The following is a 22068-nucleotide window of genomic DNA, read 5'->3' as shown; positions in this document are numbered from 1 at the left end:
ATAAAAAGAGAAACAATTCATCATTTTGTTTTAAATGCCATCAAAACCCCAGTCAGCTTCTATTTTCTAATTAATCCGCTGACATTTTAATCATACAACTCACGGCAGCTCAATCAGAGGGAAATACACACGTGCCTTTTATTGTCTATGATCAGAACAGTGTTCATTCCCCAAGATCATAAAATGATTCCTGCAGAAAATTTGAATTTTTTTTTTTTTTATTTCTAACACGTTCCCACTTATGCAACAACTGGGCTCTGTTTATTATTCAGTGTTTTCTAATTTATAACATATATATATATGTTATAATATATATTTAGGAATTGGTTTTGTCTTTAACTCTTCCACAAAGCACACATCTCAAACTTCACATTATCTATTCTTTCTTGGACTTGGACTTGTTTGTCTTCAATAAGCATCCAATGAGACATCTACAGGAAACCCAAATCGATGTTGCGATGAGCAAACCACACGCTACAAAAAACGCCATCACATCTAGATTGTGATAGACGTACCACGGCAGCTTATATGAGTCAGTGCGCAGATGTGCGGCACCCTTGTGCCTCATGACGAACTCTGTCCAGAAAACAGCGTTGTCTAAAGGCTCGATCGGTTTGTCCCGATGAAGCTGCGACAGTTTGAGCATATTTTGTTGGTATGGTTTTTCTGGGTCCAGAATGTTCTTCAGAGCGCTCGTCAGCGACTCAACATCCAACGTTGTCGCTTCGACCATCTCGGCTGCTCCCCGGGCCTTCATGCGGACAAGGTTGTCGAACTGGTCAAAGATCAGAGGGATTCCCAGAATCGGGACACCGTGGAAGATGGCCTCATAAAGTCCATTGGTTCCTCCGTGTGTGACAAACACCTTGGTTTTCGGGTGACCAAGAAGATCGTTTTGAGGAAGCCATTTAACCAGCATGGTGTTGTTTCCCAAAGTGGAAGGTCTTTTCCCAACGTGTCTCCAGATGACCTTTTGAGGTAGGTTGGCAAACGCTGACGCAATAATCTCCGATAACTCCGGGCCGAGGTCACCCAAGAGGGTTCCCAGGGTCATGATGACGACTCCGTGCTCGCCAGAACTCTGCACAAACGCCTCTAAGTCAGCTGGGAGAGGCTTGGAGGGCTTTCCCTGGAACCCTCCGATGTAGACCACGTTGGGCATGGTGGGCCGAGGGAACTCAAACGTGAAGTCGACCCTCATCAGCCAGATATCAGCGCCTTGCATCATGGACATGACGCTCACATCGTTTCCAAAGTAACGATCACACACAGCCTGGTATGGCGGATTGGAAACATAGTGGTACATATAAACCAGTATGCCATGGAGGAAAATGTTGCTGGCTCTTTGGAAAAAGTCCATCTTGTCAGAGAAATGGGAGAACAACTGGGGTACGTAGGAAAGAGGAGAAGGAGCAATTGCAAAGTGTCCGTCTCCATCATAAATCCAGCGCACATTGAAAACCATGGGAAGCTTAAGATAGTGCGCCACCAGCACTCCTCCTGGAAACGCAGGGTCGGTGAGACAAAGGTCGTATCCAGCGTCCTTCAGCTCCTTGGTTAGCGTTTGATTCTCAAAGATGGTGGTGACCATCTGGGCAACAGTGACCTGGTTCTCCCCGATCAAATTGAAAACGTTCCTATAAAATTCAACGAAGGCCCAAAGCGTACCTCGTGCCCGACGGATGTCTAACGACCTCTTTAAGAAGGAGGCCATGAAGCTTTGGCTCTCTATGTTTTGAGACTGTTCCTGCGGGATGGTGATGGAGGTGTAGTAGGGGGACGATTCAGAAACGTACCAGCTGGTGGAAGAACGAATGACGGTGATTTCGTGACCCCGCGAGTGAAGCGCCTCAACCAGGATTTTCATGTTAAGCCAGTGACTCCCGTCTATTGGGTAAACTAGAACTTTCCCTCCATCACAACTGGAGGCCAGCGTTGCTGAAAACAGCAGGAGGAATGCCAGGGCAGGATTCGACCCCATCACTGTGGAAAAAAAGAAACAAACACATTTCAGGCAATGAAATCCACAGATAGTGTATCTCTGACATCTGGAGCTGTAGGAGTTGATTCTGTCCAACAATACATCCAATATGCATCCTGTGCAATAATCATGAAAACAAACTTTTTTTTCTAGTGTCTATTGTCTTGTCTTGTTGAGTAATGAATATTTGACCTCTGCTGTCCGTGATGACTAAGTCTCTGACTTTGCTTCTTGAAAGTTGGAACCAAGAAGCCATTTTTAGTCAGATAAGAGTTTTTGCTGGGTTGAATTTATAAAGTTTTTTTTTTTTTTTTAAAGAGCGAGGACCGCCTCCTCTCCTGGTGTGTGTGTGTGTGTGTGTGTGTGTGTGTGTGTGTGTGTGTGTGTGTGTGTGTGTGTGTGTGTGTGTGTGTGTTGTTTTAAAGTTGTTTGTAGCAAAAACTAGATCCACTGAGAGAGGGAAACAAAACCCAACATTAAATTACACCCTGAGATAAGAGGAAGAATAAAATAAAACTGTCGACCACTGGTTCTGGTCTTTTTTCAGAACTATTTCTCAAAATCATGAGAGGAGTCTTTTTTTTTTTTTTTTTGCTAGTTTGTCTTTCACAGATCTATCCATCCGCTGCATTTGCTCTTTGTACGCGCTCTCAGGATTATTTATTTTTTTCCTGGCAATGTTTATCTCCATCAACAATTAACCAAGTCAAAGCCGCTGCACACATACAGTAATCCATGTGTGCCAGTTTTGTTCTTTCATCTGTTTTCTTCATTTAGAAATAAAGAAAACAGATGCATTGTAGACAAGATGTAAAAAAAGTTGTTGTTTTTTTCTTCATATTTTCTCTGCTCTGCAAATTTGACCACATGCTTTTCTGTGATTTAGGACACAACCACACAGCCGAGCTAAACCCAGCAGACAGGATGTAGGTAAACCATTATCAGAAACTAGGCTGCTGAAATGTCAAGTTTGAATTGAAAGAGGAGAGAGATAAAGAAGCAGCGTCTGGCCTGTATCCTGCCCTGCAGGCCCGATGACTTACTTGTGATGAAATTCCTCTGAACAATCTCAGAGCAGAAACCACATCGTCCACCAAAAAACTCAAAAACACGAGCAGTGAAAAAGCTGCTCCTCACCTCAGACTCTGTGACTTCTCCCCCTCACACCCAAACACACTTCAGCGTCCTCGGTTATCCTGCAACAGATCAAATCCAGGTGAATGTGTAACTCTACATGATCCCGACTGAACCGTTCTGCAGCCTGCAAATAAGCACGAGCGCAGGCCGCCCTCTAAACCCTCCTCCCTGCTTTTTGTTTTTTTTTCCTGTTAAATTTTGACTCTGTGCCCAAACATCTGCAAGTCATTTCATCAAACAACAAGCCGCAGGGATTTGACCTCTGCTTGTGGTCTCTGCTCGCTCGCTATCAACTGTTCTTACACAAAAAAGTAGAAAAAAAAAAGGTCAAAATAGTCGGCGCTCCACTTTTCCACTCGCCCTGCATCACAATGAGGAAATGTGTGATACTGGTAAAGAAACTATTGTGATGGAAAGTTCGCATCCAGCTGTTGATTGTAAAAAATTAAAACTCGTGCACATGAGAAGTGTTTGAACATGGACACGGTAACTTTAAAGGTCACATATTACCCAGAATCCTCTCCTCCATGTTCCTCTAACATGCGTCTCTACCGTTGTACGTCAAGTCTGTGTTCAGCGTTCTTGCCGCGCTGTGACGGATTCAGCTGGGCTCTTGTAATATGGCCATCAGTAAGGTCCTTTACCTGCTGTTTGTAAAGTGTCTCCAGATAACGCCTGTTATGAACTGACGCTATATAAATAAAGATTGATTGATTGATTGATTGATTCAGTGCATCTCTTTGAATGTGACCTCTGACCCTTTGTGTTGTTTTGTGACACGCCTGAGGTACCCAGTATTCACTCATTGTTATCACTTCCTTTAAATGCAGGAGGGCCAAAAATTAGCATCGAGATATCAGAGTGATAACACGCTCACTTCGATCTCCTTCCTCCAGTTTTAAATGATCGTAGAATTATTTCACCTTTTATCTCTTTCTGTTGCTTCTTTACTATCAGCGAGTGCAGAGTCGGTCTCTAAACTGATAAATATATTCTCTGTGTGTGCTGATGAACTTGGATATGGACTATGCTAGCTTGCATGACAAAGCAGCGTCACTCCACCCAGTAGTTAACATCTGTAGATAAAATGTCTTCAAGGAGAAACAGGAAACAAAAGCCATCTTCAGTCTTGATTGGATCAAAGTCCCAAGACGCAGAAACGAACCCGAAACAGGAGGAGACATTGTGTTAGAGACATGTGGTTAAAGTTGTGCTAAGGAAAAACAGCTGTGTGCGTGTTCTTATTTAGCGTTTCCAAAAACGACCACATGCGATGCCGAGGGGGGGATCGAGCGTTTCCCCACTCCTTTTCAGAGTTCGCCCTGTGTGCACAGAAGAGTCTAAATAATCTTTCAACTTTAACTTTACCGATCCAAAGTCTGTTTTATAGATTGCACATGTTGTGTTTACCCTGCATTGGTGGGTGTGTTTGAGGTTTTATCCAATCAGCAGTGCAAAAAGATGCATTTACGTTTTAAGCTGTGGGCAGCTGATCCATTTTCTTTGTGCGTTGCATTGTGGGACAAAAATTGTTGCTTCACAAATCAATACCACGAGTTCATCTGAAACATATTTCACAGAGTGCTGGAAGCATGACGAGTGGGAGAATACAGTGTACAAAGGAGTGCAGCATGCATTGCATAGTTTATGCTGAGTATTATTTAATTCTATTGTATTTTTTCTTCCTTTATTTAATTCATGTAAACTTGCTCATAGCTGGGTTTTTTTTTTGCTGTTTATATTCCCGGTTTTCCTGGAGCTGCTGTAACAACCAAATGTCCGCCATTGGGGGATCAATAAAGTTTATCCTTATCCTGAGTGTGAGCAGAAGGAGGAGATAAACCGCAGCAAAGCAACTTCTTTCTGTTTGAGTCCTTATCGGCTAACATCCAGTGTCGCTCACGCTGTTTCTTTTTTCTGTAGAAAAAACAAGTGGACTAAGGTTGTTGTTTTTTCGCTAAGGGGGCGGGGCCACAGAGGGACTGCTGCAACTTATAGAACTGTATGCATTATAACAGGCCTGTAACATTCAAGGCAAAGTGATGATGTAATACAGACTTGGGACATGAAGTCAGTACAGTTTATACAGCTGACGTGTTCGCCTCCTTCACGTTTTGTACTTTCCTCTAAGATGAAATACGACAGGTTGTCATTTCAAGTCATGTCTAAAACATTCGACAGCCGTGCGGTTCACTGAACCAGACGAGCTTAAGTAATGATTTCAGTCTTCAAGCACACATTTCACTGTCTCCCCGTGCAACCACAATCACTTTCTTAGCGACCTTTGCACTTGTTTTGACGTGCCCTTTGAGTGCTGCTTCTCTCACTACGTGTGTGTGTGTGTGTGTGTATGTTGTGAACTCTGGCCTTGGCAAACATTAAAGGACAAGCCCAGTCTGCTGCTATCATATGTCCGTGTGTCGAGAGGGGAGAGGGCTCGGAGTTTGGGGGGGGGGGGGGAGGTTTGGGTGGGTTAGAATACTTTGAGGGATTCAGTTTCTTTAAAAAGAGCATCAGTTCATGTCCCACTGACGACATCATCCAGTGACTCGTCTCGTCGCAGCGCAGAATGGAGGCTCCTCAGCTGGGACACATGAGGCTCCGCAGGTGTGACAGCGCAGGTGAGCTTCTCTGCACGGATACGTTCAAAGTGCTGCACATGTGTGAAGTTAAAAATAGACTCCATATGTTGTCGTGTAAGACTTCACTTCATGCAGCCTGAGGGGACTCTGTGAGGAAAACAGCAGCACATGTTGCAGCTCTTATAAAAGTAGTAATGAACAGAGACTCCCCGAAGAGTCGGCAGGTTTCCTGTGGACTCGATTGTTGCTTCGCGTTGTACTCGTATGCTAACATGTTATCATGCTTTGCAGCAGGAAACACCTGTGTGCACGATGTTCAGCGAGGAGTGACTTTATGAGGCAGTGAAAGAGGCTAACATGTTCTGTAACGAACAGGACTATATAGACAGACGTCCCCACTGAGGGCCTGCTCACATTATTGGCAACACTTGGAGTCTTTGTTCTTGGTTTTGATTGTTGAATATTCTGTCGCAGTGGCTCCAGTCCTTCAAAGCGTGCTAATCTCCTGCTATGGTTAACGCCCACTCGAATAACATGTACTTTCTCTTTATGATTGAGATTCTACCCAAACAGGAAGCCTTGAACATCAGTGCCTACAAATGCCCTGCAAACTACATCTCCTCGCTTCAATGTTTGAAGCTCAGTTCGGAGCTCTCAGTGAGTTTTCTCACTGTTTTTAATGAGGCAGAAGCAGATCTTTGCATGACATCCTTTCTCACAGTTTTGTTTTGTTGCAGTCACTTGAAGCTAAATCTAACCAGCTGCTACTCCAGATTAAGTTGCCTCCAATTTTGTGAGGTTTGCATTCAAGAGCGACAAGTTCAAACCCAGCAGCAACGTGCGGTGTTGAAAAATGAAGCCAGTGTGGTCGTGCAAAAATCCTGCAAGTAGTTTGAATGTGTCCGCTTGAGGCTAAACGTCTCATACTGTACAAACCACAGCTAAAAAAAAACCAAAACGTTTTGACAGCATAAATAAAAGTGTTTACAAGCTGGGACAAAAACAAACTAAACAGGTCTGATACTTATCATGAGTCATGATGGGTACACACTGTACACACACTGCAATTTATGAAAGATAAGCCTACATGTTATTGATAGTGAGGCGTGTAGCTGACCTGATTGACAAACTGAGTCAGGCATTATTCACTCTTATTACTAGTTTTATCAGCCTACACTTAATCTTGCTATCTTGCACTATATTGAGCAATGTTACCACACTGTGTCTGATATCGTGCAGGCTTACATGAGGAAGTCTCCTTCCAGGAATCCTGTCTCTTTGTTGTGTCATCTATCTGCCCTGATAACGAGAAAGTGTTACTCCCAAAACACTCTAATTTAAACTGGTACATCTTCCTACCTCTGCAAACTCAAACATGTTCATTCACTAAGCAGCCTTGTTTTTTTATTTTTGATTGTGGCTTTCTGATGATGGTTTCAGTTGCTTTATAGAAACTGCGTAATTTCAAGTGAAGGTTGTAGTTGCCCTCTGGTGGTGAGACTGTAGAATTGCACCTCTTTGTCGGTCAGGCTGTGCAGCGGCACCGACCGACCGACTTCATTTGAATTCATGACAGGTTTCCAGCTTGGTCTCACAGACTCTGACAGCAGATGTGCAGTCTGATGATGCTGCTCTCTCAGGCTTTTTAAACCGGTAAACAGACGAGGAGAAGCAGCCTCTGAGTCCCCCCCCCCCCCCCCCAAACAAAGTGCTGCTCCTCGGAAACAGTCAGCTGACCTGCAGGAGGTACAGTTCAGTGAAGCACACAAACACACAGAGAGTGAGCCACCTGCAGCTCTCAGGCCTCATGGCTCTCACCATTAACTCGTCCACAGAGCAGAAAAGACTCACTCAGACTCCTCTGCTAAAGATCTGGGTGCCGTGGATAGGATGCAACTTAAACCGCAAGAAAGGCTGTAAGTACATTGAAGAGAACTAGGATTCTCTGTCTTTGTTTTCCCCTCAGTTCTTTTGTTTGATCACAGGCAGCAGTGTGGAGAAGTTACTTCAGTTTAGATACTCATAATTAGACTGGTAGTCTTACTTAGGCCAGGGCGATAAAACCAATAACGATAACGATAATTATCGCGATTTAATTTTTTCTTTAAATATTAAAAATGTTTGATAGAATTTAACCTGTAATTACACCGCCCAGCCACTAGGAACCGCGGGGCGCTAATGAGTTTCGAACGTTAGTTACGACCCAACATTAAAGAAAGGACGAACAAAAACAAACCAGCCAATCACGTCGCAGGGAGGCAGAACGTAAACAAACACAGCTGAAAGTAATGTTAGCAGAAGAAAGTCTCCGTGAAACACTTTAAGTGCTAAAGTACAAGTGAATAGCATAAGGATAATAACAGGGGTAAATAAAACAATCCCGAGGAGCTAAACGGCTAGCTACAATTAGCATTACAGTTTAATCAATGCACAATCAAACACTTTAAAACACTTTAAATCATACCTTGTTCTCAGTTCCAGCAAGACTCTTAATTTACACAAAAGTTCGTTCCCTTCCCCTGTTCTCTACTTCGTTCAATTAACCTGTTTCCTTCCCCTCATTAACATCAAGGTGAACACTTTCAGATAGGACCCCCACTTCCGCCCAGTGATTATCAAAATAAAAGAGCCATTGTAATTTAAAATAAATTGCACAAATAAGAATAACACCTTATTGTCTTAGTCTCTACTCAAATAAAGTCCTTTACAGAAAGCGAAAACATCATAAAGGAAAGTGTGCGTGTGTGTGTGTGTGTGTGTGTGTGTGTGTGTGTGTGTGGAGCAGGTAGAGTTGGCTCTCCGTCCAGTCTCTGACGTTTTCATTTGAGCGTTTTGCTGACGCAGCACTCTCCATTCATAATCGAACCGCCTGGAGGCTGACACTCTGTCTGTCCCTGTATACACACACACACACACACACACACACACACACACACACACACACACACACACACACACACGTGTCATCTGGGCATCTTTTGTGGGTACAGCTCACTGGCTGTCTGCCCTGTAGTCTGCCTTACACTGTACTGGCATCACTTTGACCTCGGAGGCAAACTGGCGTGCTGCAGTGTGGTCATGAGTTGGTAAGAAACAAAAAATAAAGAAAAAAGTCAGGTTAGAGTTAAACTTTTTTTTTTAATAGAACATATATTTTGCATAAACTTCCCTTTTTCCTGATTGTAAAGTTTATAATTCTTATTAATTTGAAAGAATGTCAAAATGTTTTGATGCCATTGGTTGCTGAGATTTTAAAACATGTTTTGATATCTTTGACAGCCTTGATACAAACATGATCTTTGGGTTTGTTCTCCAGTATTAATGTTCTATTGAAATCATTAGTCAGTAACGCTGACCTGAGTGGTTGTCATCTGCAGGTTGGACAAGGATATCTTAACACACAGCTGGAGTAGTGCTGGGAAATTTATCGAGTTTCAATGTTGATAATGATTTTGGCTCCTACGATCATAAAAAGCAAACAGTCAACACTGACCAATGACTGTGCTGCATTTTGTGTTCTGCCTTATTTTGTCGGTTTTTATTGTTACTTTTTGGCCACAAGAGTTTACCACCACTACCTCCAAAAACAAAGTTAAATCAGAGTGATTTCCATCAAAAATAATCCTGATCATGGTTGTTGCCTTAGCTGAGCAGCATCTGGTTAGCAAAGATGTTTTTCACTTCTTCAGGCGCATTTTGAAATATTTGCAGATGTTATATTTTATTTGTAATTCTGTCTTTATGGATGAGCTTATTTGATTTTCTTTAAACTTTTTTGGCCTGTTTTTTTTAATCTATTTGTGACTTCAAAGACGAACACTTCAGAGCTCTTATTCTCTCTCCTGATGAAGATGACCTTGGCAGCAGCACAAACACACGCAACACGCTCTGTACAGAGAGCCTCAGAGAGATGTGCTTCACTCTTTATTGTCGTTTGAACAAAGCACTGATGTTCTCCTGCTGGGTCCTGAAAGACTTTCTTTGCATGAGCACCATCCTTTAAACATGGCTTCTGTTATCGTGTGTCTCTAATTCAGCCTCGAGGCCTCAGTTCTGTAACTCTCCCACGGTGATTGTGATGGTGGGACTTCCAGCCAGAGGGAAGACGTACATCTCCAAGAAGCTCACTCGCTACCTGAACTGGATCGGGGTGCCCACGAAAAGTCAGTCCAAAAAAGTCGATCCTTGAAACCAACCCAGACAGAAGTAGCAGGATGTTTGTGCGACAGCATGAGTTCATGTTATGTTTATATCATCATTAACCTCTCTTTTTCTCTCTGATCTAAAATCAGTGTTTAACGTGGGCCAGTACCGCAGGGAAGCCGTCAAGACCTACAAGAACTTTGAGTTCTTTAAACCTGATAACGAGGAGGCCATGAGGATTCGCAAGTAAGGACGATAAATATGTTCAAACTGACGGATACGACATTACACAGACTATGCACACCTCATCCTCATAATGAGCGGCATGCAACCCTGTATAGATAAATACAACATAACGAGTGTACCTTCTGTTTCAGGGCCTGTGCTGCGAATGCCCTCAAAGACGTCTCGGCTTACTTTGCGAAGGAGAAAGGACAAGTAGCTGTGAGTAAGAGGACAACTGGAGCTGTCCCTGTTATCGCTATAAAACCCCCCTGATTCATTATAACTAGTCTCCACTCCTCAGTCAGGTCTCACTGACATTAAAAGGGGCCGTCCTCCATTTATCTTCAGTACTTTGTGTCAAAAGAGACGTCATAAAAGTGCAGAGAAGAGAATATGTGAGGGAGAAAAAGTAAAACTGTGATGTTTGGGGTTTCATAATATTTCTTCTCTTCAACCAGTGTGAATAAGTCTCAGAGCTCCTCAGAACAATTCTGTGAAGTGTCTTCTTGGAAACTGTTATCCCTTGTTCGATCATGTCTATAAACCCCTCTATTTCAGCCCTGCTCAGAACAGGCTGTTTCTGCGTCTGTAGCTTTAAATATGTAAATGAGCTGTGTCTAGCCACGCCCCCTCTCTGGAAGGGCTCGGGTGTACTCTCTGCTTTCTGGCTCCATGTCCTATTGTTTACGGTGAGAAGGCAGACTCAGAGGGCAGAACAAACACCTAGCTGTGGGAGTGTCACCCACCTGGGGGAGGGGCTACTGCCCTTTGTGATGTCATGAAGGGAAAATCTCCAAATGGCCCGTTTGAGCACACATTTTCTGAAAAGTGGAGCAGGCAGAAGACGTAGAGGATGAACTTTTCTCCTCATTTGTGGGGTTTGTAGACAGACTAGAGACACTTAGAGTTAGAGAAACATGGTGAAGTTTATTTTGAATAATATGTGACCTTTAAGATCCGTATTTCATCCATCTAATCTGATCTATAATATCTACAGCTCTTATAGCATGACCTTATATAACAGCTTGGAACGACATAATATGTGAACAGTCTTTATGGTGTGTTGATTACTGGGTCCTGTGTCATTCAGGTTTTTGATGCTACCAACACCACCCGAGAGAGGAGGGCGATCATCATTAGTTTAGCAAAGGAGAATGGCTACAAAGTGAGTACATGTTGTTTGTTGACATTTAGACATTTTGGGAAAAGTGCTCATGAGCTTCACTGAGAATTAGATGAGTTCACTGATACAACATTTAATTCAACTAATGAAAGGGACAGTAACAATAACAGTGGTCTTTAGTTGGGGATGCCTCCGTTATTTATCTGAGCTAGCCAGATCCTGACAACTCAGTTACTACCTAACCTAACCGAGCGATGGTCCTCGTGAATCCTTGTTTTACACAGGTGTTCTTTGTGGAATCGATCTGCGAAGACCCAGAAATCATTGCAGAGAACATAAAGGTGAGAAGCATCTTCACGCCACCTCGCTTATTAAGGAAACTTAATGTATTTAGCATGGCCGAGGTTGGCGTGTACATTTCTGTGTTTTGTCTTTTCTGACCAGCAAGTAAAAACTGGGAGTCCGGATTACGTGGACCGTGACATCGACGAGGCTAATGAAGACTTCCTGAAGCGTATTGAATGTTACAGAGTAAACTACATGCCCATAGACGATGAGAAGGACAGGTACGAAGCCATGATGATTTTCTGTCTTTGATATTAAATCGGGAGGTGAAGGTGGGCGGCGTTCTCTTTCCCCGGGATTAAAAAGGAATGTTATGCTTCCTCCCCTCCGCATGAACCATGAACAGGAAGCTCTCGTACATTAAGATCTTCGACGTGGGCAGCAGGTACCTGGTGAACCGGGTCCAGGATCACATTCAAAGCAGGATCGTGTACTACCTCATGAACATCCACGTCACTCCCAGATCCATCTACCTGAGCCGCCACGGAGAGAGCGAACTCAACTTACTGGGTCAAATCGGAGGAGATTCAGGACTCTCGCCCAGAGGACAGAAGGTGAGAAGATGACATTTGGAGTTTGATCCTTTTGAGGAAAACTGGAGAGCACTACTTCAACATGTTCATGATTTACTTTACATTCAACACATTTACATTTTTAACCGCCGAGTAAATCTCTCTGGATTTGCAGCATCCCAGGGCGTTCAAATCTCAGATCGAAGAAACGCCACACAACCTATTGACACGTTATCTCTCTTTCGGCCAGTAGAGGGAGACACACGTGACGTTCTATTGTTTAAAACTTCTAAGTTGCACTCTTTTGTTTCCAGTATGCAAACGCTTTGGCCACGTTCATCAGAAGTCAGAGGATCAGTGACCTGAAGGTGTGGACCAGTCACATGAAGAGGACCATCCAGACTGCAGAGGCCCTGGGAGTCCAGTATGAGCAGTGGAAGGCCCTCAATGAGATCGACGCTGTGAGTTCACAAAGTACATCATTAAATCATTACATTAAATGTAATTTAACACACTTACAGTATTTAGGTTTTCCTCTTTCTCTTAGGGTGTTTGTGAGGAGCTCACCTATGAGGAGATTCAGGAGAAATTTCCAGAAGAGTTTGCACTGAGAGACCAGGACAAGTACCGTTACCGTTACCCCAAGGGCGAGGTAAGAGCCCCCTGCTTTAACTACTTTCAAGAAAACACAGCAGCACACACACACACACACACACACACACACACACCAGGACACTGCTCAGTTCAGCTGCAGTCTGATGAGCTGTGAGCTGCAGAAATACGGAGGGAAAAAGAGTGGCTCATTATATGGCGACTGTGCTTGTTGCTATGCTGCAGGGGACTGGAGAAGTCCTCTCTGCTAATACAATGCTTCAACCAGGAGATAGTCTTAGTAAAGACTTGAATTAAGAAGTCGTATTATCTCCCTCTTCCACCTTATCATACAAACCAGCTGTTGTGGAATTTTTTCCATTACCAAAGAGTGAAAATAAAGAGTGAGAAGATCTATTCAAAAAGGAACCCCAAGATCGATCTGGTCTCAACGAACATTTATTCGAAGGCAAGAAAAGCGTTCGAAGACCCCTCTCTCACACGGTGAGGAGAGAAAGAGGCCCAGAGTAAAGGCAAACATGAACAGAGCTCTGGTGCAGGGAAGAACACAACAAGAAAAAAAACAAAATCAGCAGCACAATTCCAATGAACAGCAAATTTATCATAGAAGGAAGAAAGAAAGAGCAGGAGGCATTAAGAGGGATATTACATCCTGCAATGATTCCCAAATATGTGCCTTTGGGGTCTTGACGAGTAATACAGACAGAAGGGTCAACAAAGAGGTTTTTTTTTTTTAACATGTACTCTGATCGAGATTGAACACAAAAAGCATTAGTCAGTGCAGTAAAGGGGTGAGGATCACGAAGAACATAATAACTGCCGTTACATTCTTGACCAGGGGGTAAGATTCATAGTCTGAGTCATTGCTTTTCCAATGAAAAGTTTGAGTGTGGTTGCTTTTCCAGTGAAAAGGTTGAGTGTGGTTGCTTTTCCACTGTAGGAAAACGGAAGTGGAAACGTGTACTAAGGCGGGATAGGGAATCAGCAAGCCGTTAGAAGGAGTGGTGTGGGGCAATAATCCACAAACTATGCAGCCCCCCTGAGTGTTTTGTGTTTTCACCTTTTGGTGGGAGACGCATGGACAGGGTCTCCCCAAAGGGACCCCCCAAAGGGGAGGCACAAGATGGTAAAGGCAACGGCTCCAATGGTGGCCACACAGGAACGCTCTGAACACCTCAGAGTAATGATGGGGCTGGATTAGGGGCAGCTACTGGGGGCTCTCCAGTGAAGAGGCAGCAGTGGCTGGCGTGAATCCAAGTGGCCATCTCTGCTTCCTTCAAACGGTGTGGGTCAGCAGAACCTGGTACGGACCTAACCGGCGCTTGGACTTTCAGTGGCGGTGCCTGTGGTCCTTCACAGCAACCCACTGTCCTGGCCAGAAGGTGTAGAGCTGGAACGGGTAGTGCAGCTTTCACCGCCTGGTGGAGACAGAAAGGGACCGTGACAGACTTTTGCAATATTTCAACATGTTACGTTTTAATAAAGCAGCAGATGTAGATTCAAACTATATTTCATAAAAGTTAAGTGAGGTGCGTGCACGTGTGCGTGTACGCATTTACATGAGAACAAGCGGAAGTGCTTTTGTCTAGGATTACTTGGTGTCTTCACAACATTCAGCCAATCTGCTTTTTAAAGTGCCATTTTCACGCTCACAGCGCCACCTGACTGTAGATGGGAGGCACAGAGTGTTTTTAGCTTGAACCCCTACAGAGCACTTAATTCTTGTTCGGGCTTTCTTAATAAAATGGATGCCATTATCACTGGAGTTTAGGTTTAGGTATGTCCCACCTTGGAATGATCTCTGTCAAAAGAGCTTTTGACAGAGAGTTTTGTTCTTGGCTTTGGGTGGAGATACCATTTTTTTTTTTTTTATAAAATCCCAGTGTGACATCACAAGGAGAGGAAATTTAAAACGGAGCATTATCTCTGTGTTGTTAGACTTTTGCAGACGACAAACAAAGGGCTGGATGGATTTATTTCACCTTTTGTGGGTCGGTAGAAATATGTTTGAAACAGTGTGTGTCCCCTTTTAAAGGTGAACATGTCACCTGGCTCTGTTCAAACTCCAGAGATAACAGAGTTGTTGTTTCTCATGTTGCTGAGAAGCTCACAGTGATGACATCACACAGGAAGTGGCTCTGCCGTGGACGCATCAAACAAACAAGCCGAGGTGGAAGAGGTACTTCCAGGGTGTAAAAACAGGGAACAGTTCCGTGAGACTTGAAGCTCAAGTTGTTCCGGATCTTTTCGTTAAAGGGAAACTCAGATCAAGTCTGGGTTGTTTAGTTCAGCAGTCTACAGGACACATGCCAATGAATTGAGTTGAAAAATGGGATCAACTTTTTCTATGTTCCTCAGTCTTACGAGGACCTGGTCCATCGTCTGGAGCCGGTGATCATGGAGCTGGAGAGGCAGGAGAATGTTCTGGTAATTTGCCACCAGGCCGTGATGCGCTGCCTGCTCGCCTACTTTCTCAACAAACCTGCAGGTACAGAAATCACCTGCAATTCTTCCCTCCATGTAGTCCCACTTTACTCAATAACCTTTCTACCTCTCTGTAAGATGAGCTGCCCTATCTGAGATGCCCCCTCCACACCGTGCTCAAACTCACACCGATAGCTTACGGTAGGTGGTACGAGCTTCTCGAGGGATGACATTTCTGATCTGTGGAAATCTTTACCTGACAGTCTGGTTTTTCTCCTCCATGACAGGGTGTAAAGTCGAGTCCTTTTTCCTCAACATCGAAGCCGTTAACACCCACAGAGAGAGACCCGGGGTGAGTTTCCACCAGAACATATCTGTCATAATAGATACTTTGATTGGCCAACTATTGTCTAGTGTCGTGTTTTTTATTTTTATTTTTTATAAGTGCACTCAGGTTTTTGTGTTTCTGTCGCTGCAGAACGTCGACATCAACAGAAAACCAGAGGACGCTCTGCAGACTGTTCCTGAACACGTATAAATACAGTTTTGTAAGAAAAAAAAAAAACAACAAAATGTTGTGGGGCTACAAGTGTTGCTACTTGTTAGCTTCCCTTGTTATTAAACACACACTCCTACTTAAGGTTTAAAGGGTTCAGAGAGAAGACGGGGAGGGCTTGAAGGCCGGGAGATCCAGTGTCTTAAAGAAGCACACGTCCTCCTTCTGCAGCCGCTGAAAAAGTACATCACAGGACATTCTGTTTGTAGCATGCCTGTCTAATGTCCCCGTGTCTGATCGGACGACTTTGCCTTTCTTAACGCCATGATGGTGGCTGATTGTTTACAAAAAGAAGAAGAAGTAAATGCACTTTGTGTTTGCATAAAGAAGAAGATGAAGACGAAGGGGTGTTTTCACCGTGACTTTAGTCTACATTCACTTTTTGTTAACTTTTGTAGTAAAGTATGTGTTGATTTATAATTTAATTATGAAGGTAGATATCAGCACCATGGACAGCACCCAAACAAACAAACAATACACATTGTTGTAGATTGGGAAACCTGACTGTCACTTTGTAAAAAAAAAAAAAAATCAGGCAGGTTTAATTTAGATGTAAATGAAGTAATCCCTGTAACATGTCATCATGCAGAAATAAAGTACATGTCAGAAACAGACTGGAGTTTTCTTTGCATCTATGTAGGTTAAAGCAGAACGATTAACAAACATACTGTTCCTTTTTAAAGTTTAATAAAAGGTCTTTTTCTTTTAAAGAGCGCTCGAGGGGAACTCTCATTTGGGAGCAATTTAAAGTTTTGTTTTTTTTTTTGAAAGGAGAAGTCCTGAAGAGAAGAGGGAGGTGTTTTGGTAGCGGGGTGTTTCCCTCAAATAGTCGAGCAGGGGTCAGTAATCCCTCACTTTCTCGCGCACCTCAGTGGCAGCAGTCCGCGAAATTTGCCAAAGTGCACGAGCTCAAGCTGAGAGTTGCTCTCCTTCACGCGACTTAATCTGACAGAACTTCACGTGCTTCACCTCAGCTCACCTAATCTGACTGATGGTTCAGTCTTTTATCGCGACACGTAGTTCTTAGTGTCGTCGCTCGTATCCCAGCTGCTGAGGTGAGAGAGAGAGAGGAGAAACGGCCCCGCGCGAGGAAGAGCAAGTAAACTGTGTACAATGTGAGTTATATGTGCACGAGCCTCCTCAGACCTGCTGAGAACTTGAGACATCTGGGTACTTTACCTCATCTTGGAGCCTGAAAGCTGACTCTTCTCATGGACATGATGAACTTAAAGATCAGCTGCTTTCTAGTCTTGCTCCTGTTTTACGTGCAAGGAGGATTATCGAGAAATGATGACGCTCACCTGGGAGGAAGTCCTTTTTTACAGGTGGGCTATATTTTCCATTTGTGTTTGTCACTTTCCAGGTTGAAACCCATCATGATGCTGCCAGCCATGCTGCTTACTGAAACACCTTTTCCTCTGCTACTTTCTATGCAGGAAGCTGATACAAAAACATCAAGAATGCAAAACCTGTTTTGTAAACTTTGAAGTTTTTCTCTCTTTTTTTTTTTTTTTGCATGAACTTGTAAAAAAAAAATGCAATTTGTAAAAACGTCGCTTTACCTAAATGTTGCTGTGACCTTCAAGATGTGAAAGCTTTTTTTTAGCCTAAATCCAACACAACTTTTTAACTGTGGCAGAACATATGTTAAAGTCCTAAATGTATATCTCCCCATAAAGGTGTCCACTCTTAAAGTTGCTTGTTTCAGTGTAAATTCCCGGCAAAGAGACGGATATGTGGTAATGTATTGACACAGCAGTGACTTGTCTGCTAAATTAACATTTGAGAGCAAGCCGTGCAGCCCTCAGTGGCTCTGTGTACAGTGAACGCATTTATTTCCAGTTCCACTTCCCCTTCATTCATGAATGGCTTTGATTCAGACTATTTTGACACCAAATCTTGACCCAGCCCTCACATGGGCAGATTGTGGTGATAACTTCAAATAGAAAGGGCAGTTTCAACAAACTGAATGAATGAATGGTTTTCTGCAGACAGCTGCAACAATTAGTTGAATCAGTTGATTGATTAGTTTGATTAGTTCATTGGGGTTGGAGGACAGTCCGCTTTCCAACTCAAGCTTCTTACATCTGGATATTTTAGGATTGTTTGAATTTTTAAAGACGGTAAACTGAAGGTCCTTGGGTTTTGAGTCAACCAAGATATTTTAAGAACATCATTTCTTCTTCAGGGGAATATCGATCCAGATTTTTCATTTATAATTATTTATAAACCGAACAACGAAATATCGACTGAAATATTAGCCGGCTGGTATCGGGCCGATATCTGTGACAGGTTGATACAGAGGTTATGAAGACGAAAACATCCCTCATGCAGCAGAGCATGTTGCTGAGAAGAATTGACAAATAATTGGTTGACACTTTTTTACTGTAAAATGTTTGTCATAAAACAAAGTCTGCACTTTATTGACATATTGACTTGTTTCCTTTCCAGAGAGCAAAACGTCAAAACAAACCATCAAGACCAGCGGTAAGCCTTGCCAGTTACTGTCTTGGAAAGTGTTGCATGAAATAATATATTGTTTTAAGATTGAAGCACCTTTTTGCAGAACAAATTCACATTTTGAATTTCTTAAAGCTCCTGTGAGGAGCATTTGGCGCCCCCTTGTGGACAAAGTAGTCCCTCTTTATTTTTGTTGTTTTTTCATAATAAATAAAGATCTCATTCTGCTTCTTTTTTTTTTTAGCCAGTCAAACATTTCAGTCATTGTGATTTTTGCTTTTAACCACCTTGTCTGACACCTACCCCGGGGCAGCGTTTTCAGGCATTAAAAATAACTATATCAAAATAATCCATGTCCATGCTGTTAGTCGTCTTAAAGACGCATCAATATAAATATAATATAAATTTCAGCCTGTTTCATAACGAGCTAAAAAAACCAAACAGGAGCTTTAATCTCTTTGTTTCTATGATCTCGAAACAATCATTTACACCTCTCAGATTATCTTCAATATCTCCACCCCACCCTCTAGATCTCCACCCTCTCTGCTTCAGCTTTTACTGTGAAGAAATCCCCTAAAAAAACAAACAGTAAACCGGTTTATATAGCAAAAACCACAGCTCTCCAAAATACCGGTGAGTCTCGTCCTCCGTGCCAGTCGCCTGGTCTTGTAGTAATGTGGACTCATGCTGACCAGATCGGTCTCAGCAGGCGCCGGCCCTGCTCGAGTAAACAGGAGGACGACAGAGACGCCATGAAGGGGACTGCTGTGTAATGTTTGGGATACGTGTTACCGGCGATGCATTCAGGGGAACACAGAGTGTGGGAAAAATAATGTGAAAGTTACAGGAGTTTGAGGTTTTGGTTTGTAGTTGTTTTTTTTCCCTATGAGGACAGTCGGTTTGGATGACTTTCAATGATTGTCTTGATTGTGATAAACATAAATATATATTTTTTATGTATTTGTGATGTCTCCAGCTGAAGGTGACAGACTACCATGTGCGATGCAGAGTGGTGTCCCGTTATGCAGTAACCACAGTCCAGAGTTCGGTATGGAACCAGCTCGCCATCATCAAGGAGGCTGCGTTTGAGGTGGACCTGCCCTCGTCTGCCTTCATATCCAACTTCACCATGTAAGTCATTTTTCTACCACTGACCCTATAGCTACCGCTCTCTGTTTTTTCCGTCTGATTGACCGCAAAAATCAGGAAATAAAACCGATCATCTCTCTTAAATAGTTTCTATCATAATAATCAATACAAAGAAGTGCAGAATCAATGGGTTTTTAAAGGTCACTTATTATCTGCCTAGTGAATTGTAGAATATTCTCCTCTATTAAAACCAGTTTAAATAAGTCTCAGAGGTCCCCAAAACATGTGTGTGTTGTGTGTTGTTGTAAATCCACTCTGATCCTGTGTTTGATCATGTCTATAAACCCCTCTATTTCAGCCCTGCTCAGAACAGGCTGTTTCTGTGTCTGTAGCTTTAAATATGTAAATGATCTGTGTCTGGCCACGCCCCCTCTCTGGAAGGGCTCGGGTGTACTCGCTGCTTTCTGGCTCCATGTCCTATTGTTTACGGTGAGAAGGCAGACTCAGAGGGCAGAACAAACACCTAGCTGTGGGAGTGTCACCCACCTGGGGGAGGGGCTACTGCCCTTTGTGATGTCATAAAGGGAAAATCCCCAATAGGCCTGTGAACAAATGGTGAGAACATGGTGAAGTGCAGTTAGCATTTATACAGACTTTTTTTTAAGTAATGTCACCTTTTATGTGACCATAATGTCCTTTATCCTGCTCTTATTCTATTTATCTGTTCCTCGTCCATCTTCTGATGTCCTGTTCTGCTTTATTTCACGATTTATCTTCATAATTATTGATTTGGTTACACTTCAAATTACCATTCAGTTATATTCAGAAATATTTGATCTTGCCTGTCCAAACATAATTTCCCCCTGTCACAAGGTTCAAGATTCAACATAATTCCAAGTAATGTTCTCAGTTTCTGGCAGAATCCAGAAATTCAGAGACTTCATCGGAATTTAAAGGGAACTCGGATTCCGGTCCGGAGGAGATGAATAATCTGATTACACAGAGGGTTTCTAACCACTCTCTTTCTAAAATGCTAAATATAAACAAAGCAAAATAAGTCAACATTGCAGGGGCCAAACACCGAGCCTGGAGCTGGAAGGAGGAAGCAGGTCATGAGGAGGGGGAACCTGAGGGCACATGAATACCAGGCTTTGTGAAAGAAAGTTAGAAAAGTTAATAGAGAAAATGACAGGAGTTTGCCCAGTCCCCCTTTTTCTCCCCCGCACAGTTTACCAAGGCAGCCAGCCAGTTCAGATACGCTACACACACACACACACGGCTACATCTACTGTATGTATTCATGCCCCCACCGAGGTGGATTTTTTTAAGTATGTGTGACCATAATCCTTCACACGTCTTTTACACGTCAGTCTTGCACACTTTTTTTTTTTTTCTGCACGCACTCTCAGAGCCTATTCAGCGAGTTTTTACACATCACCAGAAAGGGGCGGAGAAAAAAGAGCTGAGGCAAAATGTGTCATGTCTGATTTTTTGGCATTTATGTTGGTGAAACTGAGAGCTCTGTGTTCTGCACGCAGGTCACTCGTGTACCGCCATTCCTCAACTCCCTCATCCAGCCGCACATAAATACAAACGCCTCCATTTTCCACTCGTGCCATTCTGCTCTGTTTCTCAAACAGGTCCTGCTTCAAGCCTGCAGGTTTATTTTAGTGACCCCTTGGTGTTTTTTTCCCCCCTTTGGATATATGTTTGTTCAAAGGGACTTGACCTGAATTTAGCACCTTGTCACGTGACATCAGCAGGAGTCTACGAAGTGCACTGTGCGATCTGGATCACGCTTTGTGGGGGGCGCAGGTTTTGGTTGGGATTTTGCTCGGTGTAGCACCAAGCGGCACTCTGACACCTCTGAGCGTCATCAGCCTGCAACATCATCCCTTCATTAACGCTGTTTTTAGAGGGAAATTGCTTTTGAAGCGACTCCGCCTTCACATGGTTTGAACCTCGCAGGTAAACAAGTGCGATGCATGTCAGAGGCAGCTTTCTACTCCAGAACTACACGAAGCAAAATAAAGTCAACGGTGTTACATCAGTCAATGCAGGCGAGGCGTGTTACTGAGATATAATCCGACTACTGTGAGTCTCACAGAGAGCTTTTTCTTCTTCTTCTTCTTTTCTCTCCACCGTCAGCACCTCCAACGGCAAGGTGTATGTGGCCCAGGTGAAGGAACGAGCCGCTGCCAGGAAAATTTACGATGCTGCAAAGAAGCAAGGAAAAACAGCCGGACTTGTTGCTACCAAGTCAGTCCCAGCAAACACGTCTGCCTTTTCCTTAAACTTGGACCAAATAAACATTTCATACAGTCTGTTTTATATGCAATGCAAACTTTTCTAAATAATGACACCATGACGTTGGGTCCAAAAATCCTGACTTTTCCTTCCGTTTTGCTCCGTGGTGTCGCAGAGAGAGGGAGATTGAGAAGTTTCGTGTGGCGGTGAGCGTGCCGCCTGGAGCTCGGATGTTCTTCTCTCTGTCCTACGAGGAGTTGTTGCCTCGTCGACTCGGCCGCTACGAGCTCAGTTTGGGTCTGAGGCCGGGACAGCCCGTGCAGAACCTCACACTGGACGTCAGTATAACGGAGAGGACGAGCATCAGCTTCATCAAAGTCCTCCCACTCAAGACCAGCCGACTGCTGTCCAACACTGCACAAGGTCAAATGTGTTTTTAGCTGTCAGGCTAAGTCTGAAATGTTCATTTTTTAAAGAAGTAAAAAACCCATCATAACAAGATGTACTCTGCCTCGATAAAACCACGGGATTGGCATCAATATTCTCATGTAATTCACTTCAAAAACACAAATATATAAATGTATAAAATAGTTTGAGGCGTTGGTTTAGTAGACCATGAGTTCATCCATACG

General features: G+C 43.3%; 3 protein-coding genes across 6 annotated transcripts in view; 2 read left to right on the top strand and 1 right to left on the bottom strand.

Annotated features, from left to right (window-relative positions):
- Positions 1–113: 113 nt before the first annotated feature.
- LOC306833531 (UDP-glucuronosyltransferase 2A2-like) lies at positions 114–8344 on the bottom strand. Of its 3 annotated transcripts, none has more exons than XM_079358840.1 (2): positions 8165–8344; positions 114–1983 (listed from the first exon to the last, which is right to left on the bottom strand). In XM_079358840.1, the coding sequence occupies exon 2, from the start codon at positions 1979–1981 to the stop codon at positions 377–379; it is 1605 nt and encodes a 534-aa protein (XP_079214966.1). In that variant the 5' UTR covers positions 1982–1983; positions 8165–8344; the 3' UTR covers positions 114–376. The 3 variants fall into 3 exon arrangements, with proteins under 3 accessions (XP_079214966.1, XP_079214967.1, XP_079214965.1); XM_079358841.1 differs by lacking the exon at positions 8165–8344 and adding an exon at positions 3119–3235; XM_079358839.1 differs by lacking the exon at positions 8165–8344 and adding an exon at positions 3025–3225.
- On the top strand, positions 5598–16252 carry pfkfb1 (6-phosphofructo-2-kinase/fructose-2,6-biphosphatase 1). 2 transcript variants are annotated; one of them, XM_079358843.1, is made up of 14 exons: positions 5598–5739; positions 9738–9863; positions 9993–10089; positions 10221–10287; positions 11159–11233; positions 11476–11532; positions 11636–11757; positions 11883–12090; positions 12363–12509; positions 12596–12700; positions 15019–15148; positions 15223–15285; positions 15372–15436; positions 15563–16252. In XM_079358843.1, exons 1-14 carry the CDS (start codon positions 5688–5690, stop codon positions 15620–15622), a joined length of 1374 nt encoding a protein of 457 aa, XP_079214969.1. In that variant the 5' UTR covers positions 5598–5687; the 3' UTR covers positions 15623–16252. The 2 variants fall into 2 exon arrangements, with proteins under 2 accessions (XP_079214969.1, XP_079214970.1); XM_079358844.1 differs by lacking the exon at positions 5598–5739 and adding an exon at positions 7405–7616.
- Positions 16253–16714: 462 nt separating this feature from the next.
- itih6 (inter-alpha-trypsin inhibitor heavy chain family member 6) overlaps positions 16715–22068 on the top strand; it is an 11246-nt gene continuing 5892 nt past the window's right edge. Inside the window, exons 1-5 of the mRNA XM_079360093.1 lie at positions 16715–16965; positions 18092–18127; positions 19077–19231; positions 21338–21448; positions 21612–21859. Coding sequence (XP_079216219.1) covers positions 16852–16965; positions 18092–18127; positions 19077–19231; positions 21338–21448; positions 21612–21859 — 664 coding nt within the window. The 5' untranslated portion in view covers positions 16715–16851. The remainder of the gene's footprint in view (positions 16966–18091; positions 18128–19076; positions 19232–21337; positions 21449–21611; positions 21860–22068) is intronic.

The sequence above is a fragment of the Symphodus melops genome (assembly GCF_947650265.1).
Source record: "Symphodus melops genome assembly, chromosome: 13".
In the NCBI taxonomy this organism is placed as follows: domain Eukaryota; kingdom Metazoa; phylum Chordata; class Actinopteri; order Labriformes; family Labridae; genus Symphodus; species Symphodus melops.
Note: the sequence above shows the minus strand (reverse complement) of the source record. Positions and strands in the feature narration are given on the sequence as shown.